Source organism: Mandrillus leucophaeus, unplaced genomic scaffold (genome assembly GCF_000951045.1).
Source record: "Mandrillus leucophaeus isolate KB7577 unplaced genomic scaffold, Mleu.le_1.0 Scaffold169, whole genome shotgun sequence".
Lineage (NCBI taxonomy): Eukaryota > Metazoa > Chordata > Mammalia > Primates > Cercopithecidae > Mandrillus > Mandrillus leucophaeus.
In genome coordinates, this window is record NW_012101687.1 from 2,384,043 (window position 1) to 2,401,812 (window position 17,770).

The following is a 17,770-nucleotide window of genomic DNA, read 5'->3' on the forward strand; positions in this document are numbered from 1 at the left end:
AAAACAAACCGTGCCACCTCACACCCTCTTCCTCTCCTACATTCCAAACCCCTCTCTTCCTAAAAACCTCTATATTCCCTCCACAAAAGGAAGAGTGTAAATTTTTAAAAATTTCACCCATTCTTCCCCTTGCTAATACGAGTAGTAAAGTCTTGCTCTCTTTCTGTCACTTCTCATTATTATTTTGACTCCTTTCTATAAACAAATTGCCAAACCCTTTTGCCAGTTACACGTCCAGTTGTTACACTTCCATAGTGCAGATGGAAAATGAGAGGTTACTCTTTGATGTCAGCCCTCCAAGTTGGGGTATGAGGGGCACAGGAACCCTGAGGTCCAGACTAGCTAAGTGGTGGGACTAGCTGATGATCCATTGTCCTCTGATGAAGCCCACATTCTGGAAATGGAAGTCCTTGAAAACCTCTTCAATCCACTGCAGGCATTTGCCTTCTCTGACGGCATCTATATCTCCTCACCAAGGATCTGAAGACACAAGTTGCAGAGTCTGGTAGACTGAATACAACTTGGGCAAAACAAGAAGCATCTTCCATTCAAGTCCCTGCTGTTTGTCAGTCATGGGGTCTACCAGGCTGGAAATCACCCACACTGCCTCCCATTCAGTGCCTGGATCCATGATGTATTTAAGCACCAACCTCATGGCATGTGTTCCTGCAAGGTGGCACTGACCCCACAGTGATCAGCCCCTCTCTTGCACTCTCTCTTTGCTATTTCATGGCACTCATGTTGAGGCTTTGTTTTCACTTCACACTGAGCACCTTGGTTCATTCAGGTTCCCTGGGACTCTGACCATGCACTATCATAATATCTACTGAGAATCTCCACCAAACTTTCACACAGAAACTAAATGACATCCTGATGAGAAAAGAATGGACTACAGATGGCCTGAAACAATCTGTTCTTGAAGTCTTTTGAGGATTGCCAAGGTAAACGGTGTCCTTACTGAAAGTTCTCCGGCTGCAAATCAACTCCATATTCTTTAGATCCATCAGAAACAGGAAAACATTGAAATCAAGGGAATAACCCCCTACAACATATCTTGCTGCCAACACTTCCCTTACCACCCTATTTTCTCCAGGATGTTATCTGACACATGTAGAGTGTTTGTGGGTTTTTTGTTTTTAAATGGAATTTCGCTTTTGTTGCCCAGGCTGGAGTGCAATGGTGCAATCTGGCTCACTACAACCTCTGCCTCCCAGGTTTAAGTGATTCTCCTGCCTCAGCCTCCTGAGTAGCTGGGATTACAGGTGGGCGCCACCATGCCCGGCTAATTTTTTATATTTTTAAGTAGAGATGGGGTTTCACCATGTTGGCCAAGCTGATCTCGAACTCCTGACCTCAGGTGATCCACCCGTCTTGGCCTCCCAAAGTACTAGGATTACAGGCATGAGCCACCACGCCTGGCCTGTTTCTGGCTTTGTCTTTGCCTATGACAAGTTCTTTCTGGTTTAGCTGATAGTATTTCCCCCAAATTCAGAATACATAAGAAATCACTGGGAATTTACATCTGATTACCATATATTCATCCTCTCATATTACAAGGCTCAAAGTTACAAGGAGAAATAGTATGTGATTGCGATGTTGGTGTTTCATTAATATTTTCTTAAAGTTGTTTTCTGAGGAAGTAGCCAGAATAATAATTCTCTCAAATTCAAAAAACTGTTGGCACAATTTGAAGTCAGTCATCATTTCTAACCAACGTATACTCTTTTTGCTGCCAAGATAGCTTGACAATTTTAATATCTGCATGATGGCCTATATGATAATCCCAGCAGCATTCTGGGGATAAGATCTTAGAGGGTATGTTGAGGAAAAAATACTTGTTTAGGTGGCTTTCATCATGCCACTCTGCTTCAATGTCATTTGTCCTGGAGGATTCCCTTAAAGCACTCCTGGGTGATGTTGAGAACTTGAATGGGTGTTCCACCAAAAATGGCTGCGTGATAATAAAAATCCCCCTGACCGAATGGAATGTATGCCACCGACTCCTTCCGTCTCTCATAAGTATTCTCCTCAGGATGTTTCCCCTACCACCAGGCCTGTAGCTGAGCCACCGACTGGCCCAGGGTCTCCACCCCAAAATTGTCTTCGAACACCTGGTCCACATCCATGCAGAAAAGGAAGTCAACTTCCTGTTGGATGTGGGCCAACATGTACTCCCTGATGGTCTTCATGCCCATCATGTTGATGACTTGCTACCTCTTCTCAGGCTTGATCTCAAACACTCTGAAGAAACACAGAGGACCCAGCTCTATCAACGGCATCCTGGAGATATTATCGGCCATGATGTAAAATATGACTTTGTGGCTGACCATAAAGTACCCATCAGCAGATGTTATGAACTCCTTCAAGTAATACTCTACATATCTTCCGACAGCAAAAACCGTCAAACCCACAGTAATTTTCTGTTTGGCATAAGAATTTTCTGGGATGGTTCTGTTCTAAGTGCCTTCCCACATAACCGGCGCATTCCAACTGGTCACGGTCAGCACCTCTGGGCGACTGTATGGATTAAACCAGTCCCATAGCTGAAGCTCTTTTTTTGTCATCTTCTTTTCTTTGTTCTTTCTCTTTTTCTTCGTCTATGTCTTCTTCTTCCCCTGCTTGAGGATTGTGGGTCCCATTGTTGGAGCAGCTTGGAAACCACCGGCCCTCCCGACCGCCGCTGTCAACAACTTCTGGGTGTTTTAAGTGATACATCCACAAGAGAGAGCCTTCTTGGGTGTTGATTTCCAAACCACAACAATCACAGTTGAGACAACCAGCATGGGAGGAATTACATTTCCTTTGACATTCACTATTTTCTCTTTATCATCTGCTTCTTTCAGCCCAGAGTAAAAGGCAAAACAACAAAGTTCTACTGAGCTCCCTTCTGCAGAAGGGAGGATTCAAGGAAGGGAAGATGCCGTGTTCCAACTCTTGACTGGCAGAACCCGGGCGCCGCCAAAGGCCGGCGCGTGGCGAGGGACCATAAGCAAGACTGTGCCTCCCTCCCCACCCAGGTGGCCCCTTAGCCGTGTCCGCCCCAGCTCGGCAAGGCATGCCGCGGAAACGCATCGGCTTTGACATTCAACTCAGAATTTTATTTCAGAAATTACCAACTAGTTGAATAAATATAGCTCTATTATTCCCTTTAACTCATTTACAACAAATGTAGAAATTGAGCACAGGCCACATGTACTTGGCAGAAGGCTGTTTTAAAAATGAACATCAAACTTATTTTCTGCCAAGACTCTCCTCCCCATCATCCATCCACTCAGCATTAGGTTCAGAAAAAACTACCTACAGAACAGTGGTTTTCAAATTATGTTTCATGGTCATGGTATTCTCATTTCTTGAGATTATACAGGTACAACTTTAAATTCTATGCTCAAATGTGTCAAGCAGCTGCATACTACATATTCCTCTTACACGCTGCCATATTAAATGTTCTGTGGGTCAGGTGCTGTGGCTGTAATCCCAGCACTTTGGGAGGCCGAGGCGGGTTGATCACTTGAGGTCAGAAGTTTGAGATCGGCCTGGCCAACATGGCGAAACCCCTTTTCTACTAAAAATACAAAAATTAGCCAGGTGAGGGGGCGCACCTGTAATTCCAGCTACACAGGAGGCTGAGACAGGGAAATCACTTGAACCTGGGAGGTGAAGGTTGCAGTGAGCTGAGATTGCAGCACTGCACACTCCAGCCTGGGTGACAGAGTAAGACTATGTCTCAAAAAAAAAAAAAAAAAAAAAGTTCGGAGACATGGTACTATTAAGAAAACTGTTTCCTGCACTTTTTCTCTTAACCACAACCCTCCTCAGCAACAACACCCCCCTTCCCCAGCCAACACATAACCCAAGACCCAAAGAGTATTTGCTTCTACTATCAATGGAACTAGTGTTCCTAGGGTTCACAACTTGGGAAATCCTACAGCAGAGCTTCCTTGTAATAATAGGGTGGAAGAATGGAAAGCCATATAAAGCCCTGGAGGGTGTTTTTTTCCCCTAAGAATTTTGATGTTTTCTTTATTTCACACCATATCAGAATTGCTTTAGTGAAAATTTAGAGGGTTTTAATTCCATTTGCTTTTATTTCACATTCCTAGTCTCTAGTAGGAGTGACCTTTATCCAGTTACTTACCCTCTTTGTGCCTCTCATACTTAAAATGTGAAAAACACCAATCTCATAGGGCTGTTCTGAGGATTGAGTTAATACAATGCCTGACTCATAAATAAGTGCTCGGCAGGGCATGGTGGCTCACTCCTGTAATCCCAGCACTTTGGAAGGCTGAGGTGGGCAGATCACCTGAGGTCAGGAATTCAAGACTAGCCTGGCCAACATGGTGAAATCCTGCCGTCTCTATTAGAAATAAAAAAAATTAGCCAGGTGTGGTGGCAGGCACCTGCAATCCCAGCTACTTGGGAGGCTGAGGCATGAGAATTACTTGAAGATGGGAGGCAGAGGTTGCAGTGAGTGGAGATTGTGCCACTGAACTCCAGCCTGGGCAACAGAGTGAGACTCCCTCTCAAGGAAGGAAAAAAAAAAAAAAGCTCATAAAGGCCGGCACAGTGGCTCACGCCTGTAATCCTAGAACTTTGGGAGGCTGAGGTGGGTGGATCACTGAGGTCAGGAGTTCATGACCAGCCTGGACAACATAGCGAATCCCTGTCTCTACCAAACTTACAAAAATTAGCCGGGCGTGCTGGCGCATGCCTGAAAACCCAGTTACTCTCGAGGCTGTGGCAGGGAGAATTGCTTGAACCCAGGAAGCAGAGATTGCAGTGAGCCGAGATTGTGCCATTGCACTCCAGCCTGGGCTACAGAGCAAGACTCTGTCTCAAAAAACTAAATAAATTTTAAAAATGCTCATAATTATAACAATTATTATTATATACAAGACCTTCTGTCTTTGAAGGACTCAAAACTTTAGTAGAAGCAATTTCTACATTAGAACAGTGACAGAAAGGTCAGAAAGAAAAGCTTAGGGACAAATGAAGGCCACCAACTACCAAAACATTTGGACTTTATTCTGTAATAGTCAGTCACTGAATGTTTTCAGTAAGTAAGCAGTACTGTAAAAACAATGTTTTGGACAGCTCTGAAGTGGTTGTGTAGAATGACTTGGGAATAGGGACAAATAAAAGATTAAAATAATGTGACGATAGCTAATGTTTATGCTTTTCTGGACCTTCGTTAAGTATGTAAGACATATTAGTTACAAATATTATTATGTTCTAGGAAATGTGCTAGGCACCTTATATAGGATATTTTATTTAACTCTTTTTTTTTTTTTTGAGACAGAGTTTCGCTCTTGCTGCCCAGGCTGGAGTGCAATGGCACAATCTTGGCTTACTGCAACCTCGGCCTCCCGGGTTCAAGAGATGCTCCTCACCTTAGCCTCCCAAGTAGCTGGGATTACAGGTGCCTGCCACCATGCCCAACTAATTTTTGTATTTTTAGTAGAGACAGTTTCACCACATTTGGCTGGGCTGGGCGTGGTGGCTCATGCCTGTAATCCCAGCACTTTGTGAAGCCGAGGCGGGTGGATCACCTGAGGTTAGGAGTTATTTAACTCTTAAAACAACCCTGAGGTAATATCCTGATCATCATTTACCCATGAAGAAACTGAAGCTGAGAAAGATGAACATGAATTGCCTATGACACCAAGTAAGTGGCTGTAAACACGATGTATATTTAAGGAATCTGACTTCAAATATTATAGTTCAGCTGGAAATTCAAAAGTGAAAGAATGTACACACAGAAAAAGACAAACCATGATTTGCTTTCTGAGTGGACACAGGCTAAAAGAAAGTATTATTGATAATACCAAATGACTGAGGCCTTGAGGTCCACACATACAAAAAAAAGACCTGCTTCTTTGTGTGTGTATGTGTGTGTATTTTACATTAAATATGGTGGAAAGGCTATTCAGAGCAAAAGGCAATTAATTGTGGCTGAAGCACTAACGACAGTGCTTCATCACTTGATGAAAGATATATTAATCCTGGCAGATGGGTAAAATAAAGAATATGGCATTACTGGGGAGAAAAAATATATTACATATATATTTACTATTATTATTATTTTAAAGACGTTGTCTCACTCTGTTGCCCAGGCTGGAGTGCGGTGGCACGATCTCGGCTCACTGCAACCTCTGCTTCCTGGGTTCAAGCAATTTTTCTGCCTCAGCCTCCTGAGTAGCTGGGACTACAGGCATGCGCCACCATGCCCAGCTAATTTTTGTATTTTTAGTAGAGATGAGGTTTCACCATATTGGCCAGGTTGGTCTCGAACTCCTGACCTCCTGATCTGCCCGCATCGGCCTCCCAAAATGGTGGGGTTACAGGCATGAGTCACCACACCCAGCCTTTGTATTACATACATTTAAGTAAAAGGACACATGAGAGCAGATCAGAGGTATGTGTGAAATTTAGACACACATTATGAGGCTAAATCAAGTTTCATCTGTTTCATTAACTGCTATTGCCTGACTTTGAAGTACTCAGTAATAGTTGATGAATATAGAAAACAATGGTAAAGGTCAGGTAGATTTGATCAGATTTGAGGTATGTGCTAGTAGAGAGCTATTTCAAGGTTTGTTGTTGTTTTTAACAGGAGTATCAAGTGAGATTGATTTTTCATCTCTTCACCAGGCTCTCTGTTCTTTTAGAAAGGCCTGTCAGCTGGCTCCACCCCTAACACTTTCAGGGATGTTGACCCCTACCTGGCAAAATTTGTGTTTAAAATCCCAAGTATTAAGCAGATGAAAAACCTGGATAGTAAATACTTCGATAACTCCACGGATTTGTCTGTCTGACGGAACAATACACAGCTGCAGGTCTATCAAGGCTACAAAAGCTAACTACAGAGATAGTCTTTTAGCTATTTTGAAAACAGTAGGGCCTGACTACAGTCATCTGTCGCATACCCATTAGTCTTACTAAGGTCCTGTTGGCGTCAGAGAGGTGGCTCTACGATGCACGGAAGGAGTGTTGTCTGGCCAGAGAAGTGGGGAGGCTCAGCTGCCTTGGGAGGTGCAAGGAGTAGCGCTAGGAAGTCGCTGCTAGGCCTCTGGCAAGAACACCAACTGACCCGCAATGCGCCTGGCCAAACTGCAGCAGCTTGCTCTACAAATACCGCATAACAGAAAAACCCTGTATTGGAGAAAATAAGAATCCGCGGCAGAAACGGCGTGCGCGACGATTCAAATGTTTTTATCTAGCAATGCTCCCCTTCAGACTACATATCCCAGCATTCAGTCCTTCCGGGGGGGCCAATGAGTAAGCTACAAGTTCCCGCAGCCAATCACATTATTAGCCAGTGTATCACCCGACTGAATTCTGGGATTTGTGGTTTTCACGTGGCAACATTACCCCATGGTGGTTAAGGCAATGCAGGCCATGCGTCTGATCCCAAACGAAAGCTCCCTGTTATAATTCTTATGTTGGTTCCGCAAGCTAACTCCTTAATTGTCGTTACTCCTAGGCTTTCTCTTTCTCAAAGCTCGTAATCTTTTTCTCTTAATGTCATTAAATAATCAAATTATTTTCAGATTATGGCCCACTTGCTCCACTCGTCTCCTGTCCTTTAACCGTTGCTTTAAAGTCTCGCGAGAACAGCCCCTTTTTTGTCGTTGTCATGCCTCTACAAGGCGGGTCACGCGAAAACTGACATAGCCTTCAGCCAACCGAATTGTCTTTTAACTCTCGTCTTCATAGCGTGCGCGGGGAGGCCTCCGTGAACTCTGACCTTAGTTTTCCGTAGCGTCCCGCGTCTGCCGACCCCGCCCCCGGAGCGAAGGAGGCGGGCTTTGGCCTTTTGCCCTAGGGAGCGAGTGCGGAGCGAGTGGGAGCGAGACGGCCCTGAGTGGAAGTGTCTGGCTTCCCGTCCCGCCGCCCATGAGCTCGTTCTCCAGCGAACAGCGCCGTCGTTAGGCTGGCCCTGTAGCCTCGGCTTACCACGGGACAGGCCCACGCCTCGCCGGGGAGGGGGCAGCCCGTCGAGGCGCCTCCCTAGTCAGCGTCGGCGTCGCGCTGCGACCCTGGAAGCGGGAGCCGCCGCGAGCGAGAGGAGGAGCTCCAGTGGCGGCGGCGGCAGCGGGCAGCAGCTCCAGCAGCGCCAGCGGGCGGGATCGAGGCCGTCAACATGGCGAGCGCCTCGTACCACATTTCCAATTTGCTGGAAAAAATGACATCCAGCGACAAGGACTTTAGGTGAGGCCGAGATCCGACCCTCACCCCACCTCGGGGTTCTCGCTGCCGCGGCCCTGGTCGTCACGCAGGCCTTGCCCCACCCCTTCGGCCGTAGCCGGTAGCTTCGCTACCCCGAGGTCTCCAGCGCACCGGTCCGCTGGCCTCCCGATCCCTCCCGAGCCCCTTTCCTCTCCCCTCTTGCAACCCCATCCCCCCATTCTTTCTCCTAGGCAGTTGTCCGCCGCAGTCTCTAGGCCCCGTTTGCGTCTCTAAGTGCCCCCACATCCTTCCCTGCCCCACTGGGAGGCGATTCTCGCGTCTCAGGTAGCGCGAAGGGGCGAAACCACCCACCATTGTGGAGAAGGGAGTTGCTCTAGGCCGGGAGACCGGGCGCCGGGCCTACTCTCTTGCCATCCTGCGTCGCTAGGCCGCCCTGCTCGCTGGGGCCCAAGCTGCTGCCCACTCGGGGACCCGGCGGCCTCCTCTCTGCCCGCAGGTGCGCGTGGGCCTTGCTGCATTCGGGTGGGATGGTGAACTTTTGCGCTCTTGGCTGATATATACTTCTTTTTTTGGATTATTTCTTTTCGTGAAGGTGGGAAGAAGGGGGAGGGGGGCCAGGATGGAGGAAACTTCGCTCGTAGGGTTTTCCCGCCAGCATCACTGTCAGTTCCCCTTGTCAGGTAAAACCCGCTTAGGAACTCGAGGTTTCAGTCTCATGTCCTCATATCGAAAATCACTGCCAAAGGGATGGATTGCTGGATCTTGATCATAGCAGACGGATCTTCTTCAAAAGGAAGAGATGTTTAATACGGAGCTTGTGAATATGAAGCTTTATTACAGCAGTTCTGTTCAGGAGATCTGTACTGTTGGTTCCAAATTGTTGTAATATGCGTAGTCAAGATTTGTTATATTTTTACAGGTTATCTTTGTTTTTTGTTTTTTTTACTTGCACGCTACGGTGATTGTTGCATTCTTTCCCGCCTCCCATCTCTTCACAAATAAGTTCTCAATCTTAAAAAAAAAAAAAAAAAAAAAAAAAGGTTGCTTATTTCCTTATACCTGTTTTGTTCTCTAATGCTTTAGTGGTTGTAATTTGGGTGCATTTTAAAGGAAAGAACAAATAGTCGTCAACTAAAATTGTGACTAAAGAGCTTGTTTGCTTGTTTCGTATGAACAATATGTGTTAACACCTGAAAATGTGTCCAAACCGTGTGGACTGGGAAGAACGTTTAGGGTTTGTGAAAGGAGAGAGCCGTGAAAAAGTAGTAATTGTGTTTCTGATTAAATTGATGTACTGGCTTATTAAAATAGTCAATGACCACAAAACCATATATTACTTAAAAAAATATTTCTACTTAGGCAGCTTTTAAGTGTTGTATTTAAAGCTTAAAAATCAGTTTGCTAATGGTAAAAATTTTAGTATTGTAACTTTTTTGAGGTGACATAAGTTTGTTTTGTGTATTTTAGATTTGTGTAGTTCTAGCGCCAAAATTAAGAATCTTGGGGGAAATAAAAGTTTTGTGTTGTTTAACGGATTGGAATGCCTTTTGATTTTTGGAGCTTTGCTTGCTTTCAATTCAAGTAATGGATAAGGTGTGTCGTGTGATTTCCTCCCCATTGCTGTCAGTTTGGCTCATCTGTAAAGGTAGTACATTTTATTCTGATTGTGGTCAATTTCAGTCTGAAGATAGCACTTTGTAATAATACAATTTTGTTCAGCTAGTCAGACTTCTGTATGGGTATAAGTTTAGAAAGGCTAAATAAATTATGTGGTGATACCATACATGTGATTATTTTTGAGACGGAGTCTCGCTCTGTTGCCCACGCTGGAGTGCAGTGGCATGATCTCCGCTCACTGCAAGCTCCGCCTCCTGGGTTCTTCTGCCTCAGCCTCCCGAGTAGCTGGGACTACAGGCGAGTAGCTGGGACTACAGGCGTCCACCACACCGGGCTAATTTTTTGTATTTTTAGCAGAGATGGGACTTCACCGTGTTAGCCAGAATGGTCTTGATCTCCTGACCTTGTGATCCACCCGCCTCGGCCTCCCTAAGTGCTAGGATTACAGGCGTGAGCCACCACGCCCAGCCTAAAGCTTGCTTTCTTAAATTTCCTGTGAAAGAAAGATAACATATACATATCAAGGTTTTTTTTTTTAAACAAAGTTAAATGAAAGAATAATGCTCTGATACTAAATGACAGTCACTGCTGAATTTGATAAAGATTATGAATTTTGGTTGTACTGAATCAAAACATTGCCTGGAGGATTAGTGTAATATTGGTATATCCCTAATAGTTGGTGAATGCTAGGTAGGATATGTTTAGGACCAGTATGTGATTTCCAGTAATTTGACATCATTAAGATATTTTTATTAACTGTCTTCTAAAAAACATTTTTATAATGTGCTGTAGCCATCTGGTTAATAGGTCTTTGGAACTAAAGCACTTTATATGTTCAATTTAAACAGACATTTAATAATTAGAGTTTGGAGTGAAGAATTTTGAAATTTTTCCTGCATATTTTTAGTATAGGCATTTATTTTAATTTGTTCTTTTTTTAAAAATGATGCTTTGTTCTCATTAGAAGTTTATTTATTTTGGCTTAAATACCAAGAATTGTGGCTACATATTTTAAAATACCTAGCACTAGAAGGATCTTGAGGGCAAAGTTAATTAACATTATGAAATGACCAACATTTGCAAAGCACTCTGCCTGTACTAAGGACAAGAGAAGAAAACAGTGCTCCAACATGAAGAGCAAATTTTATTCTCCTCATGGTAGAATCCAAAGAGAATTTGACCTAATCACAAGATCTGGGTTCTAATCATGTGTGATTCTTTGTTATGAACTGTAAGATCTTGTGCAAGCTACTTAATTTGAGATTACATTTTCACTTCTGAGAGGCGTGGACATGACTAATTACAAAAGGTTGCTTATAGGTATAAAATTTCAGGTCTATGTAGATAATTATATAGTCCATTAATACAGAGAAGGTACAGGAATGAATGCAGGCTTAAAACTTTGGAAATGTCAGCATTTTAAAAGAATCTTTTTATAGGACTTAATCGGCTCAATTTATTGAAAAATTGTATAATATTTGTTTTGTGTTTTAGTATTGTGCATTATTTAAAAATGGGATATTAAGACTTAGGAGAAATGGGGAAGCATTAGGATGAGAAATGCCGATGTTAGGAACTCTGATGCCATATGCAGAGTTGTTGTTGTTGTTTTTGGTTTTTTTTTTTGAGACGGAGGCGGAATGTTTGTCGTCAGACTGTAGTGCAGTGGCGCCATCTCAGCTCACTCCAACCTCCGCCTCCCAGGTTCAAGCGACTCCCCTGCCTCAGCCTCCCAAGTAACTGGGATTTACAGGCACCCACCACCACGCCTGGCTAATTTTTTGTATTTTAGTCGAGATGGGGTTTCACCATGTTGGCCAAGATGGTCTCGATCTTCTGACCTTGTGATCCGCCTGCCTTGGCCTCCCAAAGTGCTGGGATTACAGGCAAGAGCCACCGTGCCCGCCCATGCAGATTTTTTTTTTTTTTTTTAACCCTTAAAAAAAAAAAAAAAAAAAAAAGACTAGGAGCTCTTTTATAAAAAAAAAGGAGGAGGCATTTGTGTGTCTTAATTACTAGGATATTGCCTGTTACATACTAGCCTCGGTTTAGTGAAAAGTTATTAATGAATGCTGATTCAAATAAAACCTTCAGAAGAAAAATGAAGAAACATTCCTTGGGACAGTACCTTAGAACAGTGCTTCTCATCACTTCCTCCCTAAAAAAAAAACACTTCTGGAGTGTACTGAGACTTTTATACCAGTGTATATAGTTATTTTAAGGACCTCTAGGGATGCATGTTCTATAAAGAAATAAAGAGTAAACGTTGTAATTTAACCAATAGATAGGGGATTCGGTAGATACCAGAGCGAAAGCTTTAATGTGGATGAACCATGTGACACTCCATTTGTGAATATTAATATTAAATATTCGGTGGGTTGAGGTAATTAAGTTTTCTTTTTCTTTTTTTTTTTTTTAGAGATAGGGTCTCGCTCTGTCACCCACACTGGAGTGCAGCGAGTGGCACCATCTCAGCTCACTACAGCCTCAACCTCCTGGGCTCAAGCAATCTTCCCACCTCAGCCCCCAGAGTAGCTGGGACTACAGGTGTGCACCACCACACTCGGCTAATTTTTTTTTTTTATAGAGACAGGCGTCACCATGTTTCCCAGGCTGGTCTCAGTTCCGGCAGTCTGCCCACCTAGGCCTCCCAAAGTGCTGGGATTACAGGCTTGAGCCACTGTGCCCAGCCAGTTCTTTTATTTTCATATGCTTCAACCACCAGTTGATTTAAAATATTCAAAAGACTCAGAACTAAAGAAAATATCATTGTCTTTCTATGTATAATAGTTAATATAAATGCTTACTGTGAGCTTGATTTTTATTTATCCTTACAACTTTAGTAAAAGAGGATAACAACAATCTCATTTACAGTTGAAGAAACTGAGATTTGGAGAGATGAAGTACTTGTTTAAGGTCAGTTAGATAGTAGGTCTGGGATTTATAGGATCTCTTTACCCCCAAAGCATGAACTCTTAACTACCCAGCTATGTCACTTCTCCAGGGTTTAGGCTAGGAGATATTAAGATTCAAGCCTTAAATTTCATTTCCCTCTAAAATTAGGGTTATAAAATATTTCATGCTAGAAGATACTTTTAATAATTCCTGAGAAGAACTACAAAAAGTTTAAGATCTAGTGCTTACTTTCCCTAAATCTACATGCTTGTTGAATAGTTAAGACACTATTATAAAAAGATGAATAACCCGGGGCCGTATGTAATTGTCAGGCATTAAGTGGCAGAGAACATTAAAGAAAGAAGATTCCTGTCCATGGAGAGATCTAAGCCAGGTGTTGAAAATGAAACTCTAGGTAGAAAGAGAAAATGTAAAGCACACGATATAAAATTTCACTGGGGAAGAGGAAATAGATAACTGACTGTAGCTGGATGGATATTGTCCACAGAACTCCTTAAGAATAGGGACCTTGTCTCACTAAACGGAATCCTTCGCTTTGTCTGGCTCTGGGCCATGTGGGTTCTCAGTAGGTGCTTGTTTAAGTAGAATTGGATCTTAGTTCAATTATATAGGATTTTAGGAACCTTCAGGAAACCATTGTAAAGTCAACTAAACTGTTTGTTTAAATACCACCTGATAGAATCTTCCTAAAATAATTCACTACACTATAGAATGCAAGTTTTTTCCCTATTTGATAAAGGTTTATATTACCAGATTTATTTATTTGTTTTGGATATTGGACGATATTTTCTTTTGGAAACTGTTTAAAATGCTTATTAAAAAAATCTCAAACCTTTTAAGGAATCATAGGTTTTCAGAGCTGGAAGGAACCTTACAGATCCTATCATATAGCTAAAAGTACGGTGTGGGCATTTACAATAACATAACAGCAAACAGTGAAATTATCTTAAGTACTTGTGCTTGAAGAAAAGCAGGCTTAATTAGAAGAAATAGATATGCAGAGATTAAGGTGATTTCTGGGCACTTTTAAAAATACTTAGCAGATTGATGGCAGTAACTTTCTTGATTTTACTTAGATGTTTTTATCTTGATATATACTGTACTAACTGGTTATCAGCAGTGGTTAGGGCTCACCAGTGAGAAAGAGGAAGAAGGTACCTCACAGATAAAACTGGGAAGAAAGATTAGTAAAAATTAGATTTCTTTACATGAACAATATCAAGACTATTCCAATTTAGGCCTTGTGTGGTGGCTCATGCCTGTAATTCTAGCACTTTGGGAGGCCAAGGCAGGCAGATCATCTGAGGTCAGGAGTTCATGACCAGCCTGGACAACATGGTGAAACCCCGTCTCTACTAAAAATACAAAAATTTGCCGAGCATGGTGGTGCACACCTGTAACTCACGAGGCTGAAGCAGAATCGCTGGAACCCGGGAGGCGGAGGTTGCAGTGAGCCAAGATTGCAGCACTGTACTCTGGCCTGGGCGACAGGGGGACTCTGTCTCAAAAAAAAAAAAAAAAAAAACAACAAAAACAAAGCTATTCCAATTAAATTCATAGCACTCTAAGGAATAACTGAGGAAAAATGATATAGCAGTGGTGTATGTGCAGGATCTCTGAAAGGTAATTGGTGTACTGAGTGATAAAATTGACCATATCAACTAGATTTCTGGTTGGAAACAAGAGTAAAATTGTGTTTATGTATGATGGGAGAGGCTGTGGTGAGAGTTATTGTGAGTGCAAGGTATCTATCCATCTAGTGCATACCTAGATCTAGTGTAAGTTCCAGACTTACGTGTTACTCATCATTATGTTTGCAGAGTAGAGTTCCTTATGTTGGTGCCCTCAAAATACTTGTTGAATAAAGGAATGAGATGGCACTGCTTGCAGGTCATATCAACCTGGAAATTCCATTGAAGTCTGAAATGTAACCATTTATCTTTTTCTTTTCCCATCTTAACGCCTTCTTTATCCTTATTTTGGCCTGTTAAATTACCATCCACTGAAAGTCACAAGCAGAAAACCTTTGATACCACTCTTCTGCTGTCTGTCTTCTTTGGTCTCCTGATGAATATTTCTCAAATTAATCTTGCTGTCTCAGGCCTCTTCCTAACCCAGTGTGTTCCCTCTGGCCATTACAATTTTCTTTCTATATACTGCAGCTGATCATTGCCTCCCTCACTGATTTCCTTTGGCTACAAGATAAACTCCAGATTTCTTAGCTGTTGCCCATCTGAATTCGTAGAGACTGCTCTCCTAAAATCCCTAACAGTCTCCCTAGTCTCCTAATGTAACTCATTTAGCGGATATTTTCTTTGCTCATCTATTTGGTATATATGTATTTTTTAACCACTTTTTCCTTCTTGTAATTCTGTTTTATGGGCATCCTGACACAAGTTGGGTTTTTTGTCTGTAATAATCAGGGAGAACACACACTTCAGGGTATCAAAGGATTTTAGAAGGAACCTATTCATTTGGGTAATTTGGGAAAGAGTCTAAGGAAGTGAAGCTTTGCTTTAGATTGAATGTTGTCAGAAAGAGAGGTCAATTCTATGATTTGGCCTTTCAATAAATTTTATAGGGAGGGCTGACCTAAGCAGGGGGAAAGCTGTAATTGGTAAAGAAGTACCAGTCACTCATTTAACTGGAGAGGGGAATGTTTGGTATTTTGTGTTGCTCGGTGACCTTGTCCAAAATGGATGTTCTGTGAGATTGTTTATATCCAAGGAAACAATATGCTTTAGCTGTTAAGCATCACATCAGTTGGTAGTAACACTGAGGTTTAGGTATGAGTCTCAGATAAATTTCTGGAATGTGGAGGCTGCTGTTTTTTTCTTTATCAGCGCCCACTTTTGGCCAAGGGCAGACAGAGTTGGGCTGCAGGACATTAATTTTTTATTTTCACATCTTCACTATGGCAGAGATTTTGTTGTTTAAGATCAGAGGAATATCCTTTCCATGTAGTTTGCAGTTTAACCAAAGGTAATCCTTTCTTCTATTGTAAGATGAGCAGTTTATTCATCTGATGTGATGGTGGCTGCAGGGTAACATTAAGAGTCTGGACAAGGATACATCAGCTGACTGCAATACCCAGTCTTGTGGTTTTCGTTTTACTTCTTTCCTCCTAGCTCATCCTTACCATCCCTACGTCTAATCCGTTTTGAAGAACTATTAATTTTAGTTTGTAAAATTCAAACCAACTATTCTCAGTGTTTGTAATATGTTTTGTAACATTATCACAAACACTGAGTTAGCAAGTACTGAACCATTGCTCTGAGGGAATTATGGAATTAGTTTCTATGAGTCCTGAGTCACATTATTTTAATCAGTTGATGAGTTTGTAACCTTGTTTTATGAGTGTTTCTTTTAAAGATGTGTTAATATATATTGCTCATTCGTTAACATTGAATTCACAGCCAGTAAAGAAGCTTATCTAACACATACGTTTTTTTCAGAAGCCACATTATAGCCTTCTTGCACTTAGGAATGGTTGACAGCATTTTAGCACTGTGCTTGGAGGCCATATTAAACAACAAGAGCACCAACAAAAAGCACAAACATGTGAAAAACATGGGCTGAAATAGGCCAAGAAGAAGATGCTTGTTTACAGCATGAGAGCTAGAGCTAGAAGGCAGAGTGTTATTTTGTCCCACCACAGCTGGGAATGTATGTGTTGCATTACTCAAATTTTTCACCATTTGACACTCATCATCATCATCTGCAAATGACTGTGAAATAGGAAGCATTAATTTTGGCTTTACAAATAAATGTTAATAAGTAGGTGAATTTGCAAATATGGAACCTGGGAATAATGAGAATCAACTGTATGTCATTTTTTTTCCATCTTCATTGATTGCCATAACCCTAACTCAGGCTATCAAAATTTCTCACTTAGTCATTTTCCTAACTAGTCTCCATTGGTATGGCCAAATGAAGATTGGTTCTCTCCAAAGTATGATCCACAGTATAGCTGGAGTACTGTTTCTGAAATGTAAATCTGATCGTTGCATTTATTCCCCATCTATAACCCAGCTGTTTTTCAGTAGCTTCCCATTGCTCTTAGAATAAAGGCTAAAATCCTGATATGGTCTACAAATTCTTTAAATTTCTGGCCCTTGCTTACCTGGCACAAATTTTCCCTTGCTTCACCATAATTCTGCCCACTCTTTATTTATTTTTAAGATAGAGTGTCACTCTGTTGCTCAGGCTGGGGTGCCGTGGCGTGATCTTGACTCACTGCAACCTCCACCTCCTGGGTTCAAGCGACTGCCTCCCAGGTTCAAGCATTTCCCCTGCCTCAGCCTCCCAAATAGCTGGGATTACAGGCATGTACCACCACGCCTGGCTCATTTTGTATTTTTGGTAGAGATGGGATTTCACCATGTTGACCAGGCTGGTCTCGAACTCCTGACCTCAAGTGATCCACCTGCCTAGGTCTCCCAAAGTGCTGGGATTACAGGTGTGAGCCACTATGCCCAACCCCCACTCTTTAGATCAGTCTTTCCTGACACAACCCCCAATTCAGTCTAGGTCATGTTACTTTGTTTATACGATAGTGTTTTCTTGTTTTGAGATGAGTCTCACTCTGTCACCCAGGCTGGAGTGCGGTGGTGCAATCTCAGCTCACTGCAACCTCTGTCTCTCAGGTTCAAGTGATTCTCCTGCATTAGCCTCCCAAGTAGCTGGGATTACAGGCGTGCACTACCACACCCAGCTAATTTTTGTAATTTTAGTAGAGACGGGGTTTCACTATGTTGGCCAGGCTGGTCTCGAACTCCTGACCTCAGGAGATCTGCCTGCCTCGGCATCCCAAAGTGCTGGCATTACACGCGTGAGCCACTGGCACCCAGCCCCGTAGTGTTTTCTTGATAACACTTTCCTTCATAGCATTTATCTTAGTTCTTAGTTCTACAGGTGCTTACTCATATATGCAATTTAAAAAGTTAACATACCTCTTACTAGACTGTGATATAAGCTCCAAGACAGCAAGAATTGTGTGTGCTTTAGTTAGCCCTTCTGTCAGCAACAACTAGAACAGTAAGTACCAGAT

The 17,770-nt window shown here is 42.5% G+C and overlaps 1 protein-coding gene and 1 pseudogene across 2 annotated transcripts in view; one reads left to right on the plus strand and one right to left on the minus strand.

The window, feature by feature from the left end:
• Window positions 1-1,693: 1,693 nt before the first annotated feature.
• On the minus strand, window positions 1,694-7,635 carry LOC105537141 (annotated as a pseudogene).
• Window positions 7,636-7,732: 97 nt separating this feature from the next.
• Window positions 7,733-17,770, plus strand: part of CAND1 (cullin-associated and neddylation-dissociated 1) — a 45,980-nt gene continuing 35,942 nt past the window's right edge. The window contains exons 1-2 of one of the 2 annotated variants that reach the window (XM_011976579.1): window positions 7,887-7,901; window positions 8,093-8,208. In XM_011976579.1, the coding sequence (XP_011831969.1) occupies window positions 8,141-8,208 (68 nt within the window). In that variant the 5' untranslated portion in view covers window positions 7,887-7,901; window positions 8,093-8,140. Of the gene's footprint in view, window positions 8,209-17,770 lie in introns of both variants that reach the window. The other variant, XM_011976578.1, reaches the window with a different exon arrangement.